Genomic DNA, 23340 nt, shown 5'->3' with positions numbered 1-23340 from the left:
AAAAAAGTCTGCAGGGGCCAGGTCTGGAGAGTACAGAGGATGAGGCAGCACAGTGATTTTGTTTTTTGTGCAATAGTCAAACACCAAAAGGAATGAATGTGCAGGTGAGTTATCATGATGCAGTAGCCATGAATTGTCTCACCATATTTCAGGCTGTTTCCTTTTCACATTTTCTCACAGGCAATACAACACGTCCTGATAGTATCTCCGATTAACAGTTTATCCCTGTGGCATGAATTATTGGTGAACTAATCCTTAAAAGTAAAAAAAAAAAAAGTCAGCATAGCTATGACATTCGACCTAACCTGATGAGCTTTTTTTGGTCTTGGAGAACCTTTCCCAGCCCATTGTGAAGATTAAACACCAGCCTTAACATGATTACCATAGATCCACATCTCATCATCAGTTATGATTTTATTAAGGGATATCTCAGTCTCATTTGTGGGATCCAAAACCTCTTCACAAACTATGAGGCAAAGGTTTTTCTGGTCTTGACTTATGAGTCATAGGATGAACTAGGCAGCAACACAATGCATTCCAAGATGCTGTGTCAGAATTTCATGACATGATCCAACTGAGATGTTACATTCTTCTGGAATCTTATGTACAATCAGTCTTTGATTGGCGTGTACAGCTTCATTGATGTCCCTGACATGAGCATTTTTGTTAGATGTTGAAGGGTGTCCTGAATGAGTGTTGTCTTTAACTTCTGCCTGGCCATTTTTAAACCTTGTAAACCATTTGTAAGATCAAGTATGGCTTAAGCACTCATCACTGTAGGCTTCCTACATCATTTGGTGTGTCTCCGAAAAGGTTTTCTTGGGTTTCATGTAAAATTTAATGCAGGTGTGTTGCTCCTCTAACTCTGTCATCTTGAAATTTGCAAACTGTGTGACACAATGTTCTACCCAGTAGAGCACTGAACAATAACTAACAGACATACAACAATCAAACTTCAGTAGTTACATATTAAACATGGGCATGTGCAGGGATGCCAACTGTATTTCACTCCAATGCACCAGAAGAGAAATTATGAACATTCCGAAATTTTTTGAAGAGGGTCCGAGGCCCGGCCTGGTGGTTGGGACGACCACCCCTACTGAACGAGGTGAACTACTTGCCGGAGAACTGGGTCAACTGCCGTTTCCCTGGCAACTCTAGAACTAGTGATCGGGAAGCCATCAACCACTTGGTGGGACGCCACATCCAGATGAAAACACATAATCTCCTCCCGATCGAACTTAGAATCCGGGCCCACCGGAAGACGGGAAAGAGTGTCAGCATTGGCATGCTGTCTGGTAAGGTGAAAATGAATGTCATAAAGGTACTTAGAGAGGAAGAGGCCCAGCGCTGCAGTCTGTGGGCCACCCTATCCAAAATCTGAGAGGCTGGGCCAAATAACGATATTAATGGATTATGGTCAGTGATTAACTGAAACTTTGTGCCATACAAGAAAGGGTGAAACTTGGTAACAGCGTAGACAATGGCCAAAGCCTCTTTTTCCACCTGGGAGTAATGGGCCTGCATGGGACTAAGAGTTTTAGATGCAAACGCCAGTGGCTGCTCGGAGCCATCCATGTTGCAATGGTCCAGGACCGCCCCCATCCCATACTGCGGAGCATCTCTAGCTAGGACCAACGGCCTATTGGGGTCAAAACCAGCCAAACAAGGCACTGATGTGAGGAGGCCCTTCAACGAGGTGAATGCTCGCTCGCATGCAGGTGACCAGTCAAAAGGATTACCCTTCTGCAGAAGGCAATACAGGGGGCAAGCTATGGTGGAAGCCCTGGGAATGAACCAGTAGTAATAGGCAATCTTGCCTAAAAAATCTTGTAACTCCTTCAGCGAAGCGGGCTGCGGAAGGTTGACGATACCTTGGACCAAACTTCCTAGTGGCTGGACATCATGCCGAGAGATGGTGTAGCCCACATACTCAATGGATGGTTGGAAGAAGTTCGACTTACACAGGTTGCAACGCAGGCCCACGGACCTGAATTTGAGAAAGAGGGTTCGAAGGTTGTGCAAGTGTTCCTCCGTGCTGCGGCCTGTGACAATTATGTCGTCCAGGTAATTAATACAATGAGGGATTGTCGACGTGACGTGCTCAAGATAACACTGAAATATCACTGGGGCACTGGATATTCCGAAGGCCAACCGCTGGTATTGGTAAAAGCCAAACGGGGTGTTGACGACTGCCAGCCGTTTGGAGTCCTCATCAAGTGGTATCTGATGATAAGCCTCCAAAAGATCGAGTTTTGAAAAATATTGGCCTCGTGACACGGCGGAGAACAATTCATCAGAATGAGGCAAGGGATAGGTGTCCACCACCAATTGGGAATTAATGGTGGCCTTGAAATCGCCACAAAGACATAATTTTCCCGAGGGTTTCCTGACAATAACGAGGGGTGAAGCCCACTCACTAGAAGAAATGGGAAGAATGATCCTGAGGGCTGTCAGCCGATCTAGCTCTACTTTTACCTGAGGGCAGAGAGCCAAGGGGATCTGCCTCATGCATAGAAAACATGGGCGAGCCAACGCCTTCAATGTTAAGTGAGCTTCAAAGTTTGAAACACACCCCAGGCCTTCCTCAAAGATATCCTTATAGTCAGAGATCAAAGATTCCAATAATTGATAGGGAACATCTTTGGAGACCAACTGTATGGTGTCTGCGATAGAAAAACCGAAAGCTTGAAAGGCATCAAATCCAAAAAGGTTAGCGGAGCTCGCATCACTGACAACAATAAAAGTAAGAGGCAGAGTGACTGATTTGTAAGTAATGTTGGTAGTGAATTGACCCAGTAGGGGAATGAACTGTTTACCATAACCACGTAGATGCCGGTAAACTGGTGCCAACAGGGGCGACCCAAGGTCGAAGTAAGTTTGTGCATTCAATAAGGAAACTGCTGCGCCCGTATCTACTTGCAGTTGTAATCGGCGCGACCAAACCAACACCTCGATAAAGAGTTTGTGTGCCGATGTGTCGAGAGCCTGATCCAATGAAACTTCCTGAATGTCAACGTCCATGTCCTCTATACCTGCTTCCTTCAATTCTTTTGAGGCTGAGGCAAACTTTAGCAATGTGTCGTTTTTATTACATTTGCGACAAACAGCCCAATGCTGGGGCACTCTGACCGATCATAATGTATATAGCACGATGCACAGCATGGTAACAGGGGCCGGCGGCTGGAACTCTGTTTATGCACCATGCGGGAGCAGCCGTAATGGCCGGATTGTACTGCTCGCACGTCGTCCACCCCAGACGCAGTGGATGCGGACGCGCCACCCTGAACCACCACGACGTCGCACCACACTTCAAACTGTTGACCTGCAGCGTGAGAGACTTCATACGATTGAGCAATGGACAGGACTTAGTCAAGGGAAAGGTCTTCCAACTGCAGGGCCTGTTGCCGGACCTCCCTATCAGGGGCCGAACGAACAATGACGTCGCGCACCATAACGTGGGTATACGACTCTTGTGACTGCTCCATGACAAAATGACACTTGTGACTAAGACCGTGCAGGGTAGCGACCCACGCCCAGTAAGACTGATGGGGCTGCTTCTTGCATTGATAGAACTTGACCCTAGCCACCACAACATGCATCAAAAGACAAGGATGAGGGTTCCTGCAACGGCGCTAGCTGCCACAAAACTTGATACAGTGAGGGAGATATCCAAGACAAGAAAAGAGCATGACATACCTCTGCATCAGCAACATGAAATGCCTGGAAATGCTGCCGAAGGCGATGTTCATATGCTTCCCAATCCTCCGCCGTCTCGTCATATGGGGGAAAGGGAGGAGGGAATGGCGCTTGAGCAGACCACGTGGAGAGCAACGCCGGAAGCACTTGTTTCATGGTTGCCATGAGCTCTGTCTGCTGCTCAAACAAAACCCGCACTAAATCCTCCATGCTGTGGATAAGCTGCGAAACCGGAACAACGACGCAACACGCAAAAGAACAATCCCATCCTCGTCGCCAATTGTGTAGTAACACGATTCACATTTTCTGTCGCACTTCACATAGTGTGAACCAGGAACTGTCTGCTAGGCATGCCCGATGTGAACTGACTGGGCACGGCCCATGCTGCCTGAGTTGTTGTTGTTCCGCCAGCAGAGGGCACGGCCAAATTCTCGCGTGCCCTCTGGTGGACGGGACTTCCCCCCCAATCTTTCTGGTGGCTACTTCAATTTGATTTTTTATTGGTCCAGTTTTATCATACAGCAAAAATTGTACAATTGGTATTGGACAGATGAAATAAAAGTTACAATAATACATAGTATTAGCAAAATAGTAGGCAAATTAAAAATAAGTACCTATTACAATTAATTTTGTTATGTATTCAGAAATTCTCTGACAGAATAGAAACAGTGCTTTATTAGAAATGCCTTTAGTTTAGTTTTAAATATAGGATGAGTAGCATTTTTTATTTCCTCTGGTATCTTATTGTGTAGTATTATACCAATGTTAATTATACTCCTCTGATAGGTGGTTGTTCTGTGATATTTGATGTATATTTGATTCCCCTCTGGTAGTGTAGTTGTGTACATTTTTGTTCTGTAGCAGTTTGCCTGTTTTCAGGAGGTAGTCCCTTGTGAACAAGATAGTTTCATAAATGATTAAACTTGGAACATTTAGAACACCAAGCTCAGTAAAATGGGATTTACAGGACTCCATATTTTTCAGGCCACAAATTATTCTTAGAGATCTTTTTTGCATTAAATACCTTTACACTGTGACTTGAGTATCCCCAGAAAACGATCCCATATTGGACTAGTGAGTAGAACTGAGCATAGTATGCCTGCAGTACTGTTGTTTTGCTTGTTGTAGCCTTTAAAACTCTTAGGCCATAGCACACATATGATAGTTTTCTAGAAAAGTTATTTATATTGTGTGTCCCACTTTAAGTCTTGCTGAACCCATAGACCCAAACATTTTGTGGCACTTACATTTTCTAGGGGATCATTTTTTAATTGTGCTTGAATAGAGATTTGATTAGACAGAGGAATTAAATGAAAATCAACACACACAGTTTTTTCAGTATTTATAATGAGTTTGTTTTTTGTGAACCACTCAGAAAGTCTTTTCATAGAACTTTCTGCTGTGGACTGCAAAGTTTCTGGACTGGATCCATTGAGCAATATGCTGGTGTCATCAGCAAACAGGATAGTTTCTGTGGGACTCATATATTCAACTAAGTCATCCACATAAATAAAGAAGAGTAGTGGACCTAAGATTGAGCACTGCGGTACACCATATTTTATTGGTAATTCGTTAGAAAGAAATGAGTTGTTTCTTGTTTTATTCATTTTGTTGAATTCATAGTGAAGTGATACTTTCTGCCTCCAGTTTTTTAGGTATGAACTCAACCAGCTATGGGCTACACCTCTTACACCTCGACTTTCTAATTTTTTTGAGCAGAATGTAATGGTCCAGGACATCAAAGGCTTTTGATAGATCTCGAAAAATACCTGCAGCTAATTTATGTTGATCAAGGGATTTTAAGATGCAGTCTAAGAATTCGAAAATTGCTGTTTGTGTAGACTAAGTCTTTCTAAAACCTTGTTGTTGTACTGTAAGAGGTGCATATTTATTTATGAGACTTAAAAGCCTGTTGTAGAAGAGTTTCCCTAGAATTTTTGAGAAGGAACTTAACTGTGACACAGATCGGTAGTTTGATATTTTTGAAGAAGTACCTTTTTTTTTAGCAGTGGTGAAACTTTTGCTATTTTAAAAATATCTGTAAAAACACCAGTTTTTAAAGACAGGTTGAAAATGTTTGCCAAGGGGTTTGCTATGTGGTGATCACATGCTTTTAATATGAAATCAGGTACTTCATCAAGATCACCTGTATTTTATTGCTTAATGGTTTAATTTTACTTATAATTTCATTGGAGTTTGTTTCATAAACATACATAGAAGCAGTCGAGACCACTGACTTGCTGGAGAAACTTGGGACTGGTCCTTGACAGTGTACTTGAATGAGGTCTTCAGCTAGTGAAGTGAAGTATTCATTGAATTTTTCCACAACTGAATTTGGGTCTGTGACTTTTGAGCCTTCTAGTGTTAATGATGCATTCTTTTTCTTTGGAGCTGAACTACAAGTTTCTTTCTTTATAACTCTCCACATGGATCTCATTTTGTTAGATGAGTTTCTTATCAAATTGTCATTCCACATAATTTTTGCCTCTTTGACTACTCTATCATAGATTCTTTTGTAGGCTTTTGAATAATCTGTGAATTCTTGGGTTACTCTATATTTCTTACAATAGTACTGCAGAAATTTGTTCTCTCACTGGAACTTTTTATGCCTTCAGTTACCCATTGCTTATTATTGTTAGGTTTTACTGTTTTTACTAATTTTGGAAATGCTACATTAAAATAGTGAAGAAAGATGCTCTGAAAACTCATGTACATGCTTTCAACATTGTTCTGAGTGGCAATGCTTTCCCAGTTTTCCTTCGCCAGTAAGAGATTAAAAATTCTAATGTTATCTTCAGAAAAGGTTATTTTTTCAACTACTTTTTTGGAACTACTACTACTTGTAGGCATTTCTATATACAGCAGCTGTGCCTCATGATCACTATAACCCATGCTCAGTACTCTGCTTGTGAAACTGTAATTTGTTTCTGATATGAATATTTGGCCAATAATGGAAGTTGTGCATTCTGTTAAACTTGTTGGGCAGTGTCTTGTGGGGATCATATTGAATGTGTTGGTCATATTTATTAAAGCATCTCTGGTGCTGCTGTCTTTTGAAAAATCAATGTTGAAATCCCCACAAAGCACTATCCTCATATTTAGTGTACAGATCCTGTTCAGCAGAACCTCTAGTTTATTCATGAAGACTATCAGGTTTCCACTTGGTGCTCTATATATGTTAATAACTATGAAACTAAGCTCTGGCAGTTTAGTAATGGAAAGTTCAAAGTCTTTTTCAGTTGGGTCAATATAACTTTTACTGACATCACAGAACTTCATTTGTTCTTTCACAAAGATAGCAGAGCCACCATGTTTGGAAAACTCTAGGCTAAAATGACTTGCTAATCTATATCCTGAGATTGAGGTTAATTTTACTTCATCATTTCATAGCCAATGTTCTGTAATGCAAATTATGTCTACATTTAGTGCATACTGGAGTAGTACTTCCAACATGGAAATTTTATTTGTGAGTGACTGAACATTATGGTGTAGTATAGCAAAATCTGGGTATTTAGTAACTTTAGTTGAAATGGTTTCTGATTCTTGATCTAATGGCATTTCTAATACAGCACTTATCCTAAAAAATGTTCGCTATCTTTCTTGTGTGTGGCTTCTGTTTGCTGGTGGCAATCAACAGGTGAGTTAATTTCTGGAGATTGTATAAGTTTTGCTTCATCCACATCTGTCCTCTTTGGTTTAAATCATTTCATAATTTTCATTTGGCTGATGGCTTGACTGTTTGTTTCTCACCTAATCAGTTTAAACCACTTGGTAATTTGCATCTGGCCGATGGCACAGCTTGTAACTCATCTAAAGCACTTCTTAATCTCCATTTGTTTGTCACTTATACTTTTTTTCTTCACTCTTCTTCGAGATGCGAGTACATATTTTTTTGGCTAGTAATTTCTTTCCTGGTGTATTTAAATGAAGTCCATGGACTGTATGGAACCTTTGCTCCAATCTGTTTATATCTACAATATCGACATTCTTAAAGTTACTGCACATTTCAGTGATACACTCATTTGCAACATTAATTTCGTGGTTCACACATGACCAGGGTGGTTAATCATGTTGATGTGGGATGTTCATAATGAGTACATTTGTGTGGGTTAAATTATTTAAACATTTCCTCTTTTCTGTAATAACCTTGTATGTCTCATTTCTATAGACGTCATTTGATCCTCCTATTAACACAGCAAAATTGTCTTTATTCAAACTAGCAATGTCAGTTGATGTTGTTAGATCTGTTATTTCACTCAATGGAGTCCCTGGCTTTATGAAAACAGTTGCCTTGAAACTACATGTTCTCATCAACATTGCAGAAATTTCACAACCGTGACTATCACCACACACACAGATTGTTTTGTGTTTCTCTCTTTTTGTAACCAGAGGATTTAAGGTTCTTCTTCTCACTGACCACATGTATTATAAATGTTCTTCAGTTTGCAGTTTCGCTGGAGATGTGTTTTTTAATGTAGTTTCCTTTTTTTTGCATTGAAGTCTGTGGTAGTGTAGGTGTGCTCACTTATTTTCGGAATTTTTAGAATATCTCCTGATGCTGTATTTTCACTGTTTGACAACCGAGCGAGGTGGCGCAGTGGTTAGACACTGGACTCGCATTCGGAAGGACGACGGTTCAATCCCGCGTCCGGCCATCCTGATTTAGGTTTTCCGTGATTTCCCTAAATCACTCCAGGCAAATGCCGGGATGGTTCCTCTGAAAGGGCACGGCCGACTTCCTTCCCCATCCTTCCCTAATCCGATGAGACCGATGACCACGCTGTCTGGTCTCCTTCCCCAAACCAACCAACCAACCAACCACTGTTTGACCTACTTACAATGAGCAACGGTTTGCCTACATTGTTTTCCAACTTTTCAACCTTTTCCGACGTGTTCACTAAATCTACTAAATGACCTAATCATGTATTTTAAAACAACAATAACTCATTTAATACAACAATAACTCCTAAAGTTATCAGACCAGAGATTTCTCCTTAGAATATCCTTTTCAAAAGAATACTCCTTGTTTTGTTGTAGACTAACTAGTTCCTGTTAGTAATTATTGACTCAAATTGTATTCCATTTTATGTGTACAATACAAGGTGCCATTACTACGCAGTCACCTGTTTGTACCCTTGAAAATACCTCGCTCATCATACAAGCGCCTCTTTGCATATTAACCAACAACATTTCTTCTTTCAACATCATTCTATTTAAGCTGCTTTATGCATTGAGCTAATTGTCATCAGATATGTACGTTACAGTTATATCACAAATGTTTGGATTCAAATATCTTGTACAATGAGAATACATTTGGAAATGCAAAACAGCCAAGAATGTAAGACACAACAAAAGGTCATTGAAATGTTTTTGGTTCTTGCTTCTACAACGTTACTGTTGCTACTGTGAGCACCGTTCTTACACGGCCACAACACACCTCCAAGCTACTACATCTGAGAACAAGTAGCTCACAGCAGGTGGACTCATGAAGCTCCTTGTCCTGCTTTGCAGATGTGGTATGTCCATGTACCTTGCATCATCTTCACATAATAATAAACTATTTCTCTTACAATATGCTTTCTGAAATTTAACTACTTATAGAAATATTTATTAATGTCACAACCATCTTTCATTATTTAAAAGGACTGAGAGTATGACCCATCATCTTCCCTAAAATAATGTGTTACACCTCAAGGTACATTTTGTAGTTCAGTCCACACTCAATCCTAGAAGTTTTCGTATTTGCTCATTTTTCTTCACATTTGGCAATTACAAGTTTTATCATAAAACTTCCTGGCAGATTAAAACTGTGTGCCTGACTGAGACTCGAACTCGGGACCTTTGCCTTTTGCGAGCAAGTGCTCTACCATCTGAGCTACCGAAGCACAACACACGCCCGGTCCTCACAGCCTTACTTCTGCCAGTATCTGGTCTCCTACCTTCCATACTTTACAGAAGCCCTCCTGCGAACCTTGCAGAACTCCTGAAAGTAAGGATACTATGGAGACATGGCTTAGCCACAGCCTGGGGGGTTGTTTCCAGAATGAGATTTTCACTCTGCAGCGGAGTGTGCGCTGATATGAAACTTCCTGGCAGATTAAAACAGTGTGCCCGACCGAGACTAGAACTCGGGACCTTTGCCTATCGCGGGCAAGTGCTCTACCATCTGAGCTACCGAAGCACGACCCACGCCCGGTCCTCACAGCCTTACTTCTGCCAGTATCATAGTTTGAAGTGCACATTAAAACTACAGGTCCTCCTACAACTTGCTGGAAAGTAAGTTCAGAGATCAGAGGAAGGTGTGGGCACATTACATCCATTACAACCTTGCTTAGTAAAATGCTGCATCCTTGGATTAAGGACAGCTTACATTACAGTGGTTGTAGACAAACCAAATAAAAATGTTGCAAGATATGATACAGAGACTGGATGGCACTGGGAGAGAATATGGCTTTGGAATTAATGTAGAAAAGACAAATGTCACATGAATGTCTTCAGATGATACACTGTTAAATTTGAGATTGGGATCAAACAATCTGGAAGACAATCTGGGCACCTTTTAATATGTGATAGGCGTCATCCCATTGAAATTTGTTCCTAACTTGCCATGGTCAAAGATGCAGTCATAAAGTAATCTCTACTTTCTAGTAATATTGATCTTAGACTGAAGAAAAAATGGGTTAAGTGTTATATATGGAGTGTGGAACTGTATGGGAGAGAAACTTGGACACTAAGGAAAACAGACAAAAAAATTTTAACAAGTTTGAGATGTGGTGTAGAAGAAGGATAGAAAATATAAAATGAACAGACAGAATAACATAGATAGAGGTGCTGACATGAGTTGGTGAGAGGTAGTCAGTTGCAGAAATATCATCTACAGATTACACAGTCTGATAAGCCATATTTTGAGACATTAATGTCTCTTACTTGATGATACATAAGTCAGGTTAGGAGAAAAAACTCAGAATGAGAAGAAGAAGAAGAAGAAGAAGAAGAAGAAGAGCAGCATTGATTGATGAATTAAAGATAAAGAACAAATATCAGCTGTTGCAGAAACAACTGAAGATAGAGATAAATGGAGGAGAAGAATCATAACTAAAACCTGATGTCTTAAGGATGAGCTTTCCTAGCCATCTGTGCAACTGACAGCAGATGATAATGGTAACAGTATTTAGTTAATACCAAGTGTATAGAATGCATTTTTCAATGTAAGTACATAAGTAAATAAATAAAAATCATGTTGTCTTTTTTGTTCTAGGATTGCCTTTGTTGTTTCTTATTCCATGGATTATATGCCGTATTTTCTTAGAAGATGACTTGTGTTGGACTTTAAATTTAAATAAACATATATATGCAATTTTATATGTTCCTTCGGCTGCCTCAAATATTGTAAGTTTAGATGAATATTATTTCTTATCTTTTGTTCATATTTGTTCATATCAAAGAAAGCATACCTGAAGTCACTTAGGAAGATTTAACAGGAGAGTAGCAAGAATATCTAGTATTGAATTTCAGCATAATTTCTCAATGAGAAACTTTAATTATGTGACAAAAGTAATTTCAGTATTTGTATGGCCTACAAAAATCTTGTATATGCAATAAAAGAAAAACATGTTTTTGGCTTGTCATTTAATTTCCTTGTAACTTGTAGCAGAGATGAATAAAAGTAAAGCAGAGTCACCATAACTTCAGCACCAGTGGTGGATTGCCTAGTGCCCTCAGAAACAGACATTACATTCTATGTCTTTCTTTACAAAAACCCTTTTCTTATATTTGTATTTTTATTTGTATTTGTATTTCTTTATTGGTCCTGTAAATCGTGTTTAGGTACATATTTTGCACAAACAATGTAGGACAAGTCAGGTTGGTACAGTATACACAACATCATACACATTGTTATTTTGAAAGAATAAATAATTAAAAATTATTCAATACATGTTGAATATTGATGACAAATTTAATATAATGCAATAAAATGATAGACTTATTAAGAATATTTGAGCAGTTACACTACACTTTTCTGGTACTCTAAAAAATCAGAAACAGAATAGAAGTAGTGGTCAAGCAAGTACTCTTTCAGTTTCACTTTAAACTTTTGTAAATTTTGCATCTGTTTCAAATAGGGTGGCATGTGATTGTACAGCATTATGCCAGTATGATACACTTCTCTCTTACAAATGTTTGTACTTACTGTATTGACATGCAAGTAATGCTTCTGCCTAGTATCATGAGGGTGGTAATCACAGTTATACTTGAAGATATTTCCATCTTTTAAAATACTTCCTTTTGTGAAATTTAATATTTCATATGTATATAAGCAAGGGAGAGGCAGTATACTGAGATTTTTAAATATTGGTCTACAGGAGTCTCTGTACTTAGCATGGTTTTTTATTCTAACAATCTTTTTCTGTAGCCTAAATGTTTTGTTTGTACCTACGGAGTTCCCCCAAAAGATAATGCCATACATCAGCAGTGACTGAATACTGCCATGGTACATTGTGATCACAGACACACAGCTTGTATTTTGTGCAAGGATTATTCCTGCGTACGTAAGTGTGTTTAGCTTTTTATTTACATGGTTAAGATGTGTCTCCCATTTTAGGTTTTGCTGGATATGTGTACCTAAAAATTTTGTGTTGCTCACAGATGAGACAGTTTTTCCATCCATTTTAAAAATTGGTCTTGCAGGATGTAGTTTCTGTGAATTGTGGAAATTGACTGTCACTGTTTTTTCATTATTTATTATTAGCTTGTTTGTTCTGAACCATTGTGTCAAATTTTGTATTATACCTGTAGCTGTTTTTTGTAGGCATTCTTCATCACATGATTTGATTAGGATATTTGTGTCATCTGCAAAAAGTACTGCTGTCCCTTTAGTTATTTTTTCTGACAAATCATTAACATAAAGAATGAAAAGAATTTGCCCAAGGACTGACCCTTGAGGAACTCCATATGATATGTTTTCTGCCTGACTGTAAAAATTACAAATTTTTGTGTTTTTATGTCTTTTTATTTTATTTTAGTGATCTGTTGATGGTCATGAAGGTAGGAATGTATCCACTTGTTTGGCAGGCCTCATATTCCATAATTACCTAGCTTCTGCAACAGAGTATTATCATCAGTTACATCGAAGGCTTTGCTAAGGTCAAGAAATAGGCCAGACACATGTTGCTTATTATCTACTGCAGTTAGAATTTCATTTAAGAAGGTATAAATAGCTGACTGTGTTGGTCTGCCACTTCTGAATCCATGTTGCGCATCACTTATTATGTTTTCTTTATTTAGAAAGGCTGCCAGCCTTCTAAGAAAGAGTTTTTCAAGAATTTTACCAAAACCTGACAATACTGATACAGGTCTATAGTTTGCAGCTTCATGTTTGTCCCCTTTCTTGTACAGTGGTGTCACTTTTGCCATTTTCAGATTTTTCGGGAATATACTACTCACGAATGATGAATTGAAAATATACGTTAATGGTTCTATGATAGATGTTACACTTGCTTTGATGATAATATCTGGTATTTCATCAGTACCTGCTGAATACTTATTGGGTAACCTTTTTATAATGACAGATAATTCCTCAAGTGTTGTTGGAGACGTGAATAGGGTTCTTGTAAGAATTTTTGTATCTGACTGGAATGTATTGCTGTCTGGTTGTGAGTTGTAATGTTTGGTAATCAGGCCGTGTGCAACATTATAAAAGTAGTTGTTATATTAGCCACTGCTGTGGGGTTGATTATTTTGTTGTTGTTTTCATGAAGTTCTATATTTTTGTGGACTAATGATGTAGTACCTGTTTCTCTTTTTATGATACTCCAGGTTGCTTTAGTCTTATTCCTGGAATTTTTTATTTGTTTGTCATTTTCCATTTTCTTTGCTTTTGTTATAACTTGTCTCAGTATTTGTTTATATTGTTTAAAGTAGTTGATGAATACAGGATTTTTGGTTTGCTTTGAGTATTCTTTATTCTAGCATGATATTTTTATTCCTGTTGTGATCCATTTATTTGGTTTGTGCACAGAATTTGTAAGTGACGTTTGTTTCGGAAAGGCTATTTCAAAAAAATGTTTGTATGTGGCTATAAATTTATCAAACTTGTCATCTGTGTTGTTTGAACTGTGAACATCAGTCCAGATTTCTCTTCTCAAGAGAGAACAAAAGTAATCTATGTTTTCATTATTAAATTTCCTCACAATAGCTCTAGTTTTCTGGGCTTTCATGATTCCTGGAATAGCGATTGTTAGTATTTGGGTATTGTGATCACTAAACCCAGTGTTTGCAGTCTCTGTGTTGCAGACATATTTATCTGTATTTACAAACACCTGATCTATGGTTGTTGCAGAAGTAGTGGTTATATGAGTTGGGTTGGTTATAGTTGGTTTTAATTTAAAGGACTTCAGTATGTCTTTGATTTCATCTTTAAATTTACTAGGTTTGGAGAAATCAAAATTGAAATCTCCACATATGATAATATTTTTTTAAGGGTGTTTAAGTCCTCTAACAGCTCTTCCATATGATTATAAAACACTTTTTTACCGCCATCTGGTGACCTATATACACAGATGATTACAGAATTGCTAGTTGGCAGTTCTACTATTGAGAGTTCTATGTCTCTTTCTTTAGATAAGCTGTCAAATTTGGTTATGTTAGTGAAGTCTATATCTTCTCGAACATATATGCAGCTACCACCATGCCGGAGTACTTCTCTACAAAATGTGGCAGCTAATTTAAACTGAGTTAGGTGTGCTAGTTCTATCATGTATTTATTTAGCCAGTGCTCAGTAAAGCATAAAATGGAAATATCACTCATATCATTTAACAAGATTTGTATTTCATTCAGTTTATTGGAAAGAGACTGAACATTCTGATGGAACAATTTAAAGTATGAAGCAGGGAATATATTGTGTCTTGCTTGACCACTTACCTCTTTTTTACACCTAGTATTGTTAGCTGTAAAAAATCCTCCTTGATTTGAGGTGTGGGTGGTGTCTTCTTGCTAGCTGGTTCCCTGTATTCTGGGCCCTGCCTTTCTGTGACGTGGTGCTTCTAATGGTAATCCACTTGTCAAGTAGCCTTTGTTTCATTTTAGGCACTTGTATTGCACTGGTTTTCACATTGTATTTATTTTGGTGAAACACTGATTTCTTCAGGTAGACTGGTCGATTCAGAGAGACATGCATCTGGTTTGTACAACTGTTAATTTTAATTAACGAAGACAGTCTATTGCATACTTGCTCCTTCCCCTGTCTGTTCAAGTGGAATCCGTGATGTGTGAATTTATCACGAGACAGTCTTACCATTTCAAAGTTTATTGCAAGATTTTGAACAGTTCACTGCTTGCACTAAATGATGATTAACCATGTCAATTTTTTCGTTTATATATTCTTTGTCGAATCTTTGGGGAATTGGATGCAACATGATATTTGTCTTGTTACTGAGTTGGAGAACACTTGGTAACACATTATCAATGCTTTCCACAATGTTGTTGTAGGAGTCTTCAGTATCGTTTGACCCAGCCATTAAGATAAGAGTATCACTCGCATTCAAATCTTCTGCTAATTTGTCGGTTCGATTAAAAACTTCACGGAGAGGAGCATTTAGTTTAATAAAACTTTGAATGTCATATTTTGTGTCTAGTTTTGTCTCCAGAATGTTTCTGCAGTACCTGCCTTGGCTGTCACTCTCTATTAAAACTTTCGGATTCTATACTGCATTCCTTAATTCGTAACTTTGTTTCATATGTTGAGGTGCTTTATCTTCTGGAACACTATTGGTATCGTTTATTGCAGTTTCGTTTTCACTGATTGCTGTGTAAATGCTGCCTTCAGTTACACTCACACATTGCATTGGCTCTTTACCAGCTGACATCAGAACAGTTTCTTTATCTGAAGGTGCACTTACTTGTTTGGTCGCACTTTTTCTGGGTACCGTTGGCATTGTAGATACATTATAACATGAGTGCCTTTTTAGTTGTGATTTTAAATTGTGTGTGTTGGATGCACTTTTTACGGTACACCACTCTTCACTGCTTACATATCTGCTTAGTTCTTGTTCTAACTCACTGATTCTTGCTAACAGAATGTTTCTATCCTCTTGCAACACTTTAATTATTTCATCTTTCGATGCTGAGTCCATTACGAGTTTGTGATCATCATGTGGCACCATGTTCTTCGTTTTTGATCGTGTAAACATACCTTTACATTTATTTACTTTTACAGTGCACGAGTAGCACAGATTGTCCTTATCGCCACCATTTTTTACACATTTCGCACATAATAGTCTTGTATTTATATCAGTTTTCGTGAGCTTTGAATATGTTACACTTTTACTCTGCACCATCTTTCTATGATTTCCATTCATGAATTTAACAGAATCAGATGGTAACATTAATTTGTCATTATGATGAACAGTTGTTCTACTCAATGAGTTTCAGATAAAAAGAAGGTGACATTTTTTAGCCACTGCTTTATTTGTTTTATTAGTATGTGACTAGTTTCTACTTCTATGCCATTTTCAAATTTTTTCTGTACTGTAACAGGTATTTATGAGTATCGGCGTGAGGTTCTCTGGTGGAGGTGCAGAAGATGTTAGCAGTTTGATACTGTTTGTTGATTTTATTGCTAGGTATAGTGAATATCTGCCTGTGAGAGGCATGCATCAGGTCACTAGTAGTGAACATCCAACTAGGGTGGGCTGGTGTAGAGTTGCTAGCATCAGTCCTTCTCATCTGTGTGATTCTGTAGTGAACAACGTTGCTTAGCTATACAATCCAATCTGCTTCACAGCACTGTGTCATGTGATGGTACCTCAACTCTTCTGACTGTGGCTTGAGCAGGCTGATCTTCAGCACAGCAGTAGCCAGCACCGTTGCACAGACCAGTGGCTGGAGAGTGGCAGCTAGTGATAGTGGATCTTAATGGCATAAGGCTGGGAGTGGCTTTCTTCAACCTTCAGCCCTTGTAATCTGTGGCTGGACCACCAGCTGGCAGTCCAGTCAAGATGATGAAATGACATTAGTGGCATCACAGCAGGACTCAAGTTCTAAGCCCAGCTGTACACAGGCCCAGTCCATTCAGATGGCTAGCTTTTGCGCATGACAGGTCATGCCTTGTTGCTGCATGCATCAAGTACAAGGCTTGCCTAGCACTGCCAAAATTTCTTATATGCTAGTCATTGCCCAAGTGGCTGGGTCATGGTTGCAAAAATACTGATTCTACACATGACAGTAACAGACCGCAGCATGAGCCCGGATCATAACATTTCTTACCATCTTGGAAGAGTTAGGCCCTCTGAAAATGTCTAATCTGACAAGTCTGGCGAAAAAGTGGCACATATTCATTTATGGTTTACACCTTACAAAATCCCAATTTCAACACAGGTCTGGAGTACGAACTGTAGGTTAGCTGCTACTCTCTTATAGTCTTTTCTTTCCTATTTAATATTTACACTTTTTATGACATTTACACTTTTTACACCATTTCACCTTCATGGCACTTGGTCATTGAGTGATTCCTGAGTTTTTGCACCATCTCATTTCAACTTTTCAAGGCTCTCTTCAAGGCTGAGTCATTTCTTTACCTGCATCAGCACTTCTGGTATGGCCATGCAGGTTGAAAATGGTGAGGATGGGATCTGGGCAACTCTACACTTCAGGTAGCTATAAACAATGTACTATTGCCATGACTATGAATGCAACTGATGTGGTAGTTCCTACAAGCAGATGATGCTTCTGTTTGGTTTGGTGTCTTTTTCTCATGCCCAGGCAAATGTTCCATTGATACATGGCCATTCTTAGCAGCCAGCATCTAGTCTAGTGAAGCTCGAAGGGTTAGGTCTAAGGTGTTATTTAGATACGACAGTTATTCTTTAGGCACAATTTAAAAATGTAAGTCTGAATAAGTAAAGCAGCAAACAAATGTTATTCAGGGTTGTTGTTTCAATTATAGTGGCAAGTAGTCAGAAAGTAGGTCCAGAAATGGTGCAGCAGGTATCATTAATCAACAGCCTTGCCCGTGCAATTTTAATTTTTGTGTGCTACTTAAGGGACCTTGGTCATAACAATTACATATGATTACTTCTGTGTCTGTTACTGAAAAGAGCCAATGTGACCTTACCTTTTGGAAAAGTTCAGTTTTACTTGCATACACAACCCTGGGGCACTCATACATGGGCCTCTGAGCATGGAATGGGTTGAGCTTACATAACGCTTGGGCCTTATGTATTACCTTTGAGTGTGTGTGTGTGGGGGGGGGGACAGATTATGACCCATTCAGCCCGCTTGTTCGCAGCAACTTAGAAGTGAAGAGCAGTGTGTGGGATTTCCTGTCGGGCACTATTCTGTAAAGCTCCCAACACCACCAAGTAGGAATGAAATACAACCTCCAGTATGGTACCTTCACTGGTGATGGCAAAATTAGCCCACCCTCAGTTAGTTTACTAGGCTATCCCATGACCTTAGAGCATGTGGATATGTCAGTGTAACCAAAGTGGTACAATGTTCCTTTCACCTGACCTTACCTTCTCTCCTTACCACATCCCTCCCCCATTTTGAAGGAATTGCTACCAATGTGAGTCAGTGCTTCAGGGGTTCCCTTGAGTGGATGGACTGACCCTACATGTACAACCATGGTAGAAGTTGAGAGTTTCAGTTTTACATTAACTGGGGAAATCATTCAGTTAGTTGAAAAGGCTCATGGTACTTGTAATGTTCACCTGCTTTATTTCTCCATTGATAGTCCACAGTGTTGATGTACTGCATTGTTATACTGGCTGAAAAATGAAGGGGTGGATGTTCAACACTCACTACTGTAAATGATGTATCCAACAGTTGCACAGTTGCGTTTCACAGTTCTTTACTTTCAATTCACAAACGCCAATATTGCACAGTTATATGGCCTGTTCACTATTGGTAAACTTTTGATGAGCCTCATGCATAAACATCAGCATACTGCTACAATAGTTTGCTGTTCAACATCTACGAGCAGAAAATACCTAACCATACAGTTCACTATTTCTCAAATATATTGAACAGACACTGTTATTGTTTTAACACATGGCCTGTCTATGTTACACTAAGTCCACTGTTCAGTTGACACATTGTTGTTACTCTAGATTGATACAGGTTTCCTGTCTGAAAATCAACTGTGGACTGACTGTCTGAGGACCAAAAATTGGGCCTTTATATATCCTTACAATAATAGGTACTAAAACTATACATTGTTTGATGTTTAATTTACAGAAATTACAATTAAAACATAACTCATTCAATTAACTGAATAAATTGAAAATTTCCATCTCTTTAACAGTTCCTTCTACCACCAAGGCTAGGCTGAATTATTTGTTTAAATAATGAAATTAATTATACAAACAATAATTTTGACAGATGTGGTAATTATTTCAGAATTCATTAAGGGCCGGCTTTGCCAATGTTTTCAAATGGAGCCAAATAAATACTTTAAGAATCCTAATAGTTCTTCTTCCTAATGTTTATAATTAGTATAGAATTTATATTTGTTTATAGGTCAACAATAGAATCTAAGTCATGAAACAATTACTGATTTTGCCCTATAACAAGAGATATTAAATAGGAATAGGCAAAATAAATAGGAAATTAATAACATACACAAAACTAAGCACAAAATTAGATCTGGTGCTATATTTCTTAAGAGTGAGGGCCAACCTTTCTCTTTTATGAAAGTGCAGATTATATTCATAATGGTAATTAGTCAAAAATTTAAAAAATGAGTTTAAGGAGGCAGATGGCAAAACAAGAGAGGAAGTAAAGAGATCCCAGCTTGCTTTGTCACATACTGTGTTATTAACTTCCTTCTTTTCCCTTTAAATACATTGCGGTTAGTTGACATTACCACTATGTGACATGGTACTTGGTGGCTTTGTTTTTCCTTTTTGTGCACTTGCCACTCCAGGACTTTTAAATTCATCTTCTGAACCTGGCACCATATACACTTTGATCTCTTATCAAAGTTTTGAATGGGGGATACATCTTCCCCATGGTGTCATTTACGAAGTTCAAACGGGGAAGAAACAACTGTTTATGGTTATAAGCCCATACTTTCATGTATCTTTGAATTATAGTCTGCTTCAAAGTCCAGTAGTAGAGTGTCCCAGTGGTGACTATTTACTACGTAATAATTTAACATTTTTCCTATTGTGCTGTGCATTCTCTCTGTCCTCTGAATCACATGCTGGTATACTGGACTATGCTTTAACTTTCTAATCCATGAAAGTTGACACAATTGCTTCACTAGTTCAGAGATAGGTTAGTGCCAGTGGTTAAACATTGTCTGAGCTACTGTTTCTGGTTGCTGTTTCAGCATAGTAGCCATGGATAGAAATCGTGAAAATATAACAATGCCCCACTGATGACTGTGCAAAGGGACCAAGATGTCCATACCAATCATTTGGAATTGTCTATCAGCCACGCGTAACCTTTGTAATGGAATCTGTTGAGAATTAAGCTCAGCCCTTTGCACACAGAGTACACAATCTTTGACATACTGTTCCTCTCTGAAACCTGTCACAAAACTTCTTCCTGTAAACTTGTCAGCACTTTTTGTGTGTGTATATATATATATATATGTGTGCATGTGTGTGTGTGTGTGTGTGTGTGTGTGTGTGTGTGTGTGTGTGTGAACTGAGCATCCATCAAGAATTGCTGACAATCCCAGTCACAGGCCTACGCATAGTCTGCAGATATACCAATATGTTCCACAGTGCGTATCTTGTGAATCAATCTGCTTTCATTACCATGAATCTTTCCTGGTTGATGTAACACTTCAAAATTATTGAGTTTTTGATAATTTGTAATAAAATAAGTAACAATCTACCTACCTTTAGACAATGTACTAGTCATTCTGATTTACCAAGAAAGTTGCAGATACAGGGTAAATAAGCCCTAGGACTAAAGGGAAATCTGGGAAAATCTTGGGAATTTTCTTGTAAGGAAAAATCAGAGAAAAACTCAGGAGTTTTAAATGCACCATTTACAACTGCAAAACACAGTGCACACATAAACGTCTGCTGACAGCTAAATGTGTAAAAGACTATGCAATACTTGGTAACAACAAACAGCTTTCAATGCAGGGTCCATGAGAAATATGGCCTGGCAAAGAATTTGTGATGTCACACCAGCTGACTTGTCTGCCACACTTTGGCTCCATGCAGGGCACTTGGGAAATCAATTGGTAATTGAAAAGGTACCCACTAAAGCCCCCCCCCCCCCCCCCCCCCATTAACCATGGACCTGGGAAGGCTTGCATGCCTCAGCGATAGAAATAGCTGTACCGTACGTACAACTGCAATGGAGGGTTTGAGAGATCAGGCAAATGTGTGATTCCTAGAGAGGGGCAGCAGCTTTTTCAGTAGTTTCAGGGCAACAGTGTGGATGATTGACTGATCTGGCCTTGTAACATCCACCAAAATGGCCTCTCTGTGCTCGTACTGTGAACAGCTGAGAGCATGGAGAAACTACAGACGTAATTTTTCCCAAGGACATGCAGCTTTACTGTATTGTTAAGTGATGATGGCGTCCTCTTGGATAAAATATTCTGGAGACAAAATAGTTCCCCATTTGGATCTCCAGGTAGGGACTACTCAGAAGGACGTCGCTATCAGCAGAAACAAAACTGGCATTGTACGGATCAGAGCGTGCAAGGTCAGATCCCTTAAATTGGGCAGGTAAGTTAGAAAATTTAAAAAAAGGAAATGGATAGGTTAAAGTTAGATATAGTGGGAATTAGTGAAGTTCAATGCAGGAGAAACAAGACTTGCGGTCAGACGAATACAGGGTTATAAATACAAAATCAAGTAGGAGTAATGCAGGAGTAGGTTTAATAATGAATAAAAAATAGGAATGCAGATAAGCTACTAGGAACAGCATAGTGAATGCATTATTGTACCCAAGATAGACACTAAGCCCATGTCTACCACAGTAGTACAAGTTTATATGATAACTAGCTCTGCAGATGATGAAGAGATTGAAGAAATGTTGTATACATTGAAGAGGTAAGGAGACACTGGAAAGTTTCAGGTTGATTATATAATGGTAAGATAGAGATTTCAGAACAAGGTTGTAAATAGTAAGGCATTTCCAGTGGCAGATGTCAACTCTAACCACAATTTATTGGTTATGAATTGTAGACTAAAACTGAAGAAACTGCAAAAAGGTAGGAATTTAAGGAAATGGGACCTGGATAAACTGAAAGAACCACAGGCAGAAGAGAGTTTCAGAGAAAGCATTAGGGAACGACTGACAAGAACAGCGGAAAAAGATTCAGTAGAAGAAGAATGGGTTGCTTTGAGAGATGAAATAGTGAAGGCAGCAGTGGATGAAGTAGGTAAAAAGACAAAGGCTAGTAGAAATCCATGGGAAACAGAAGATATATTGAATTTAATTGATGAAAGTAGGAAGCGCAGTAAAAGAAGCATGTGAAAAAGAATACAAATGTTTCAAAAATGAGATTGACAGGAAGTGCAAAATGGCTAAGCAGGGATGGCTAGAGGACAAATGTAAGGATGTAGAAACATGTGTCACTACGGATAAGACAGATACTGCCTACAGGAAAATCAGAGAGACATTTGGAGAAGAGAGAACCTCCTGTGTGAATATCAAGAACTGAGATGGAAAACCCGTCCTAAGCAAAGAAGGGGAAGCAGAAAGATCAAAGGAGTATATACAGGGTGTTTCAAAAATGACCGGTGTATTTGAAATGGTAATAAAAACTAAACGAGCAGCGATAGAAATACACCGTTTGTTGCAATATGCTTGGGACAACAGTATACTTTCAGGCAGACAAACTTTCAAAATTACAGTAGTTACAATTGTCAACAACATATGGCGCTGCGGTCTGGGAAACTCTATAGTACAATATTTTCCACATATCCACCATGCGTAGCAATAATATGGTGTAGTCTCTGAATGAAATTCCCCGAAACCTTTGACAACGTGTCTGGCGGAATGGCTTCACATGCAGATGAGATGTACTGCTTCAGCTGTTCAATTGTTTCTGGATTCTGGCGGTACACCTGGTCTTTCAAGTGTCCCCACAGAAAGAAGTCACAGGGGTTCATGTCTGGCGAATAGGGAGGCCAATCCACGCCACCTCCTGTATGTTTCGGATAGCCCAAAGCAATCACACGATCATCGAAATATTCATTCAGGAAAGTAAAGACGTCAGCCGTGCAATGTGGCCGGGCACCATCTTGCATAAACCACGAGGTGTTCGCAGTGTCGTCTAAGGCAGTTTGTACCACCACAAATTCATGAAGAATGTCCAGATAGCGTGATGCAGTAATCGTTTCAGATCTGAAAAATGGGCCAATGACTCCTTTGGAAGAAATGGCGGCCCAGACCAGTACTTTCTGAGAATGCAGGGACGATAGGACTGCAACATGGGGCTTTTCGGTTCCCCATATGCGCCAGTTCTGTTTATTGACGAAGCCGTCCAGGTAAAAATAAGCTTCGTCAGTAAACCAAATGCTGCCCACATGCATATCGCCGTCATCAATCCTGTGCACTATATCGTTAGCGAATGTCTCTCGTGCAGCAATGGTAGCGGCGCTGAGGGGTTGCCGCATTTGAATTTTGTATGGATAGAGGTGTAAACTCTGGTGCATGAGACGATA

General features: G+C 39.1%; 1 protein-coding gene across 3 annotated transcripts in view; it reads left to right on the top strand.

Annotated features, from left to right (window-relative positions):
• The window catches only part of LOC126091856 (parathyroid hormone/parathyroid hormone-related peptide receptor-like), a 453641-nt gene that overhangs the window by 320352 nt on the left and 109949 nt on the right, over positions 1-23340 (top strand). For all 3 annotated transcript variants that reach the window (XM_049907147.1, XM_049907130.1, XM_049907138.1), the window contains one exon: positions 10958-11088. In XM_049907147.1, the coding sequence (XP_049763104.1) occupies positions 10958-11088 (131 nt within the window). The remainder of the gene's footprint in view (positions 1-10957; positions 11089-23340) is intronic.

This window comes from Schistocerca cancellata, chromosome 1 (genome assembly GCF_023864275.1).
Source record: "Schistocerca cancellata isolate TAMUIC-IGC-003103 chromosome 1, iqSchCanc2.1, whole genome shotgun sequence".
In the NCBI taxonomy this organism is placed as follows: Eukaryota; Metazoa; Arthropoda; class Insecta; order Orthoptera; family Acrididae; genus Schistocerca; species Schistocerca cancellata.
Note: the sequence above shows the minus strand (reverse complement) of the source record. Positions and strands in the feature narration are given on the sequence as shown.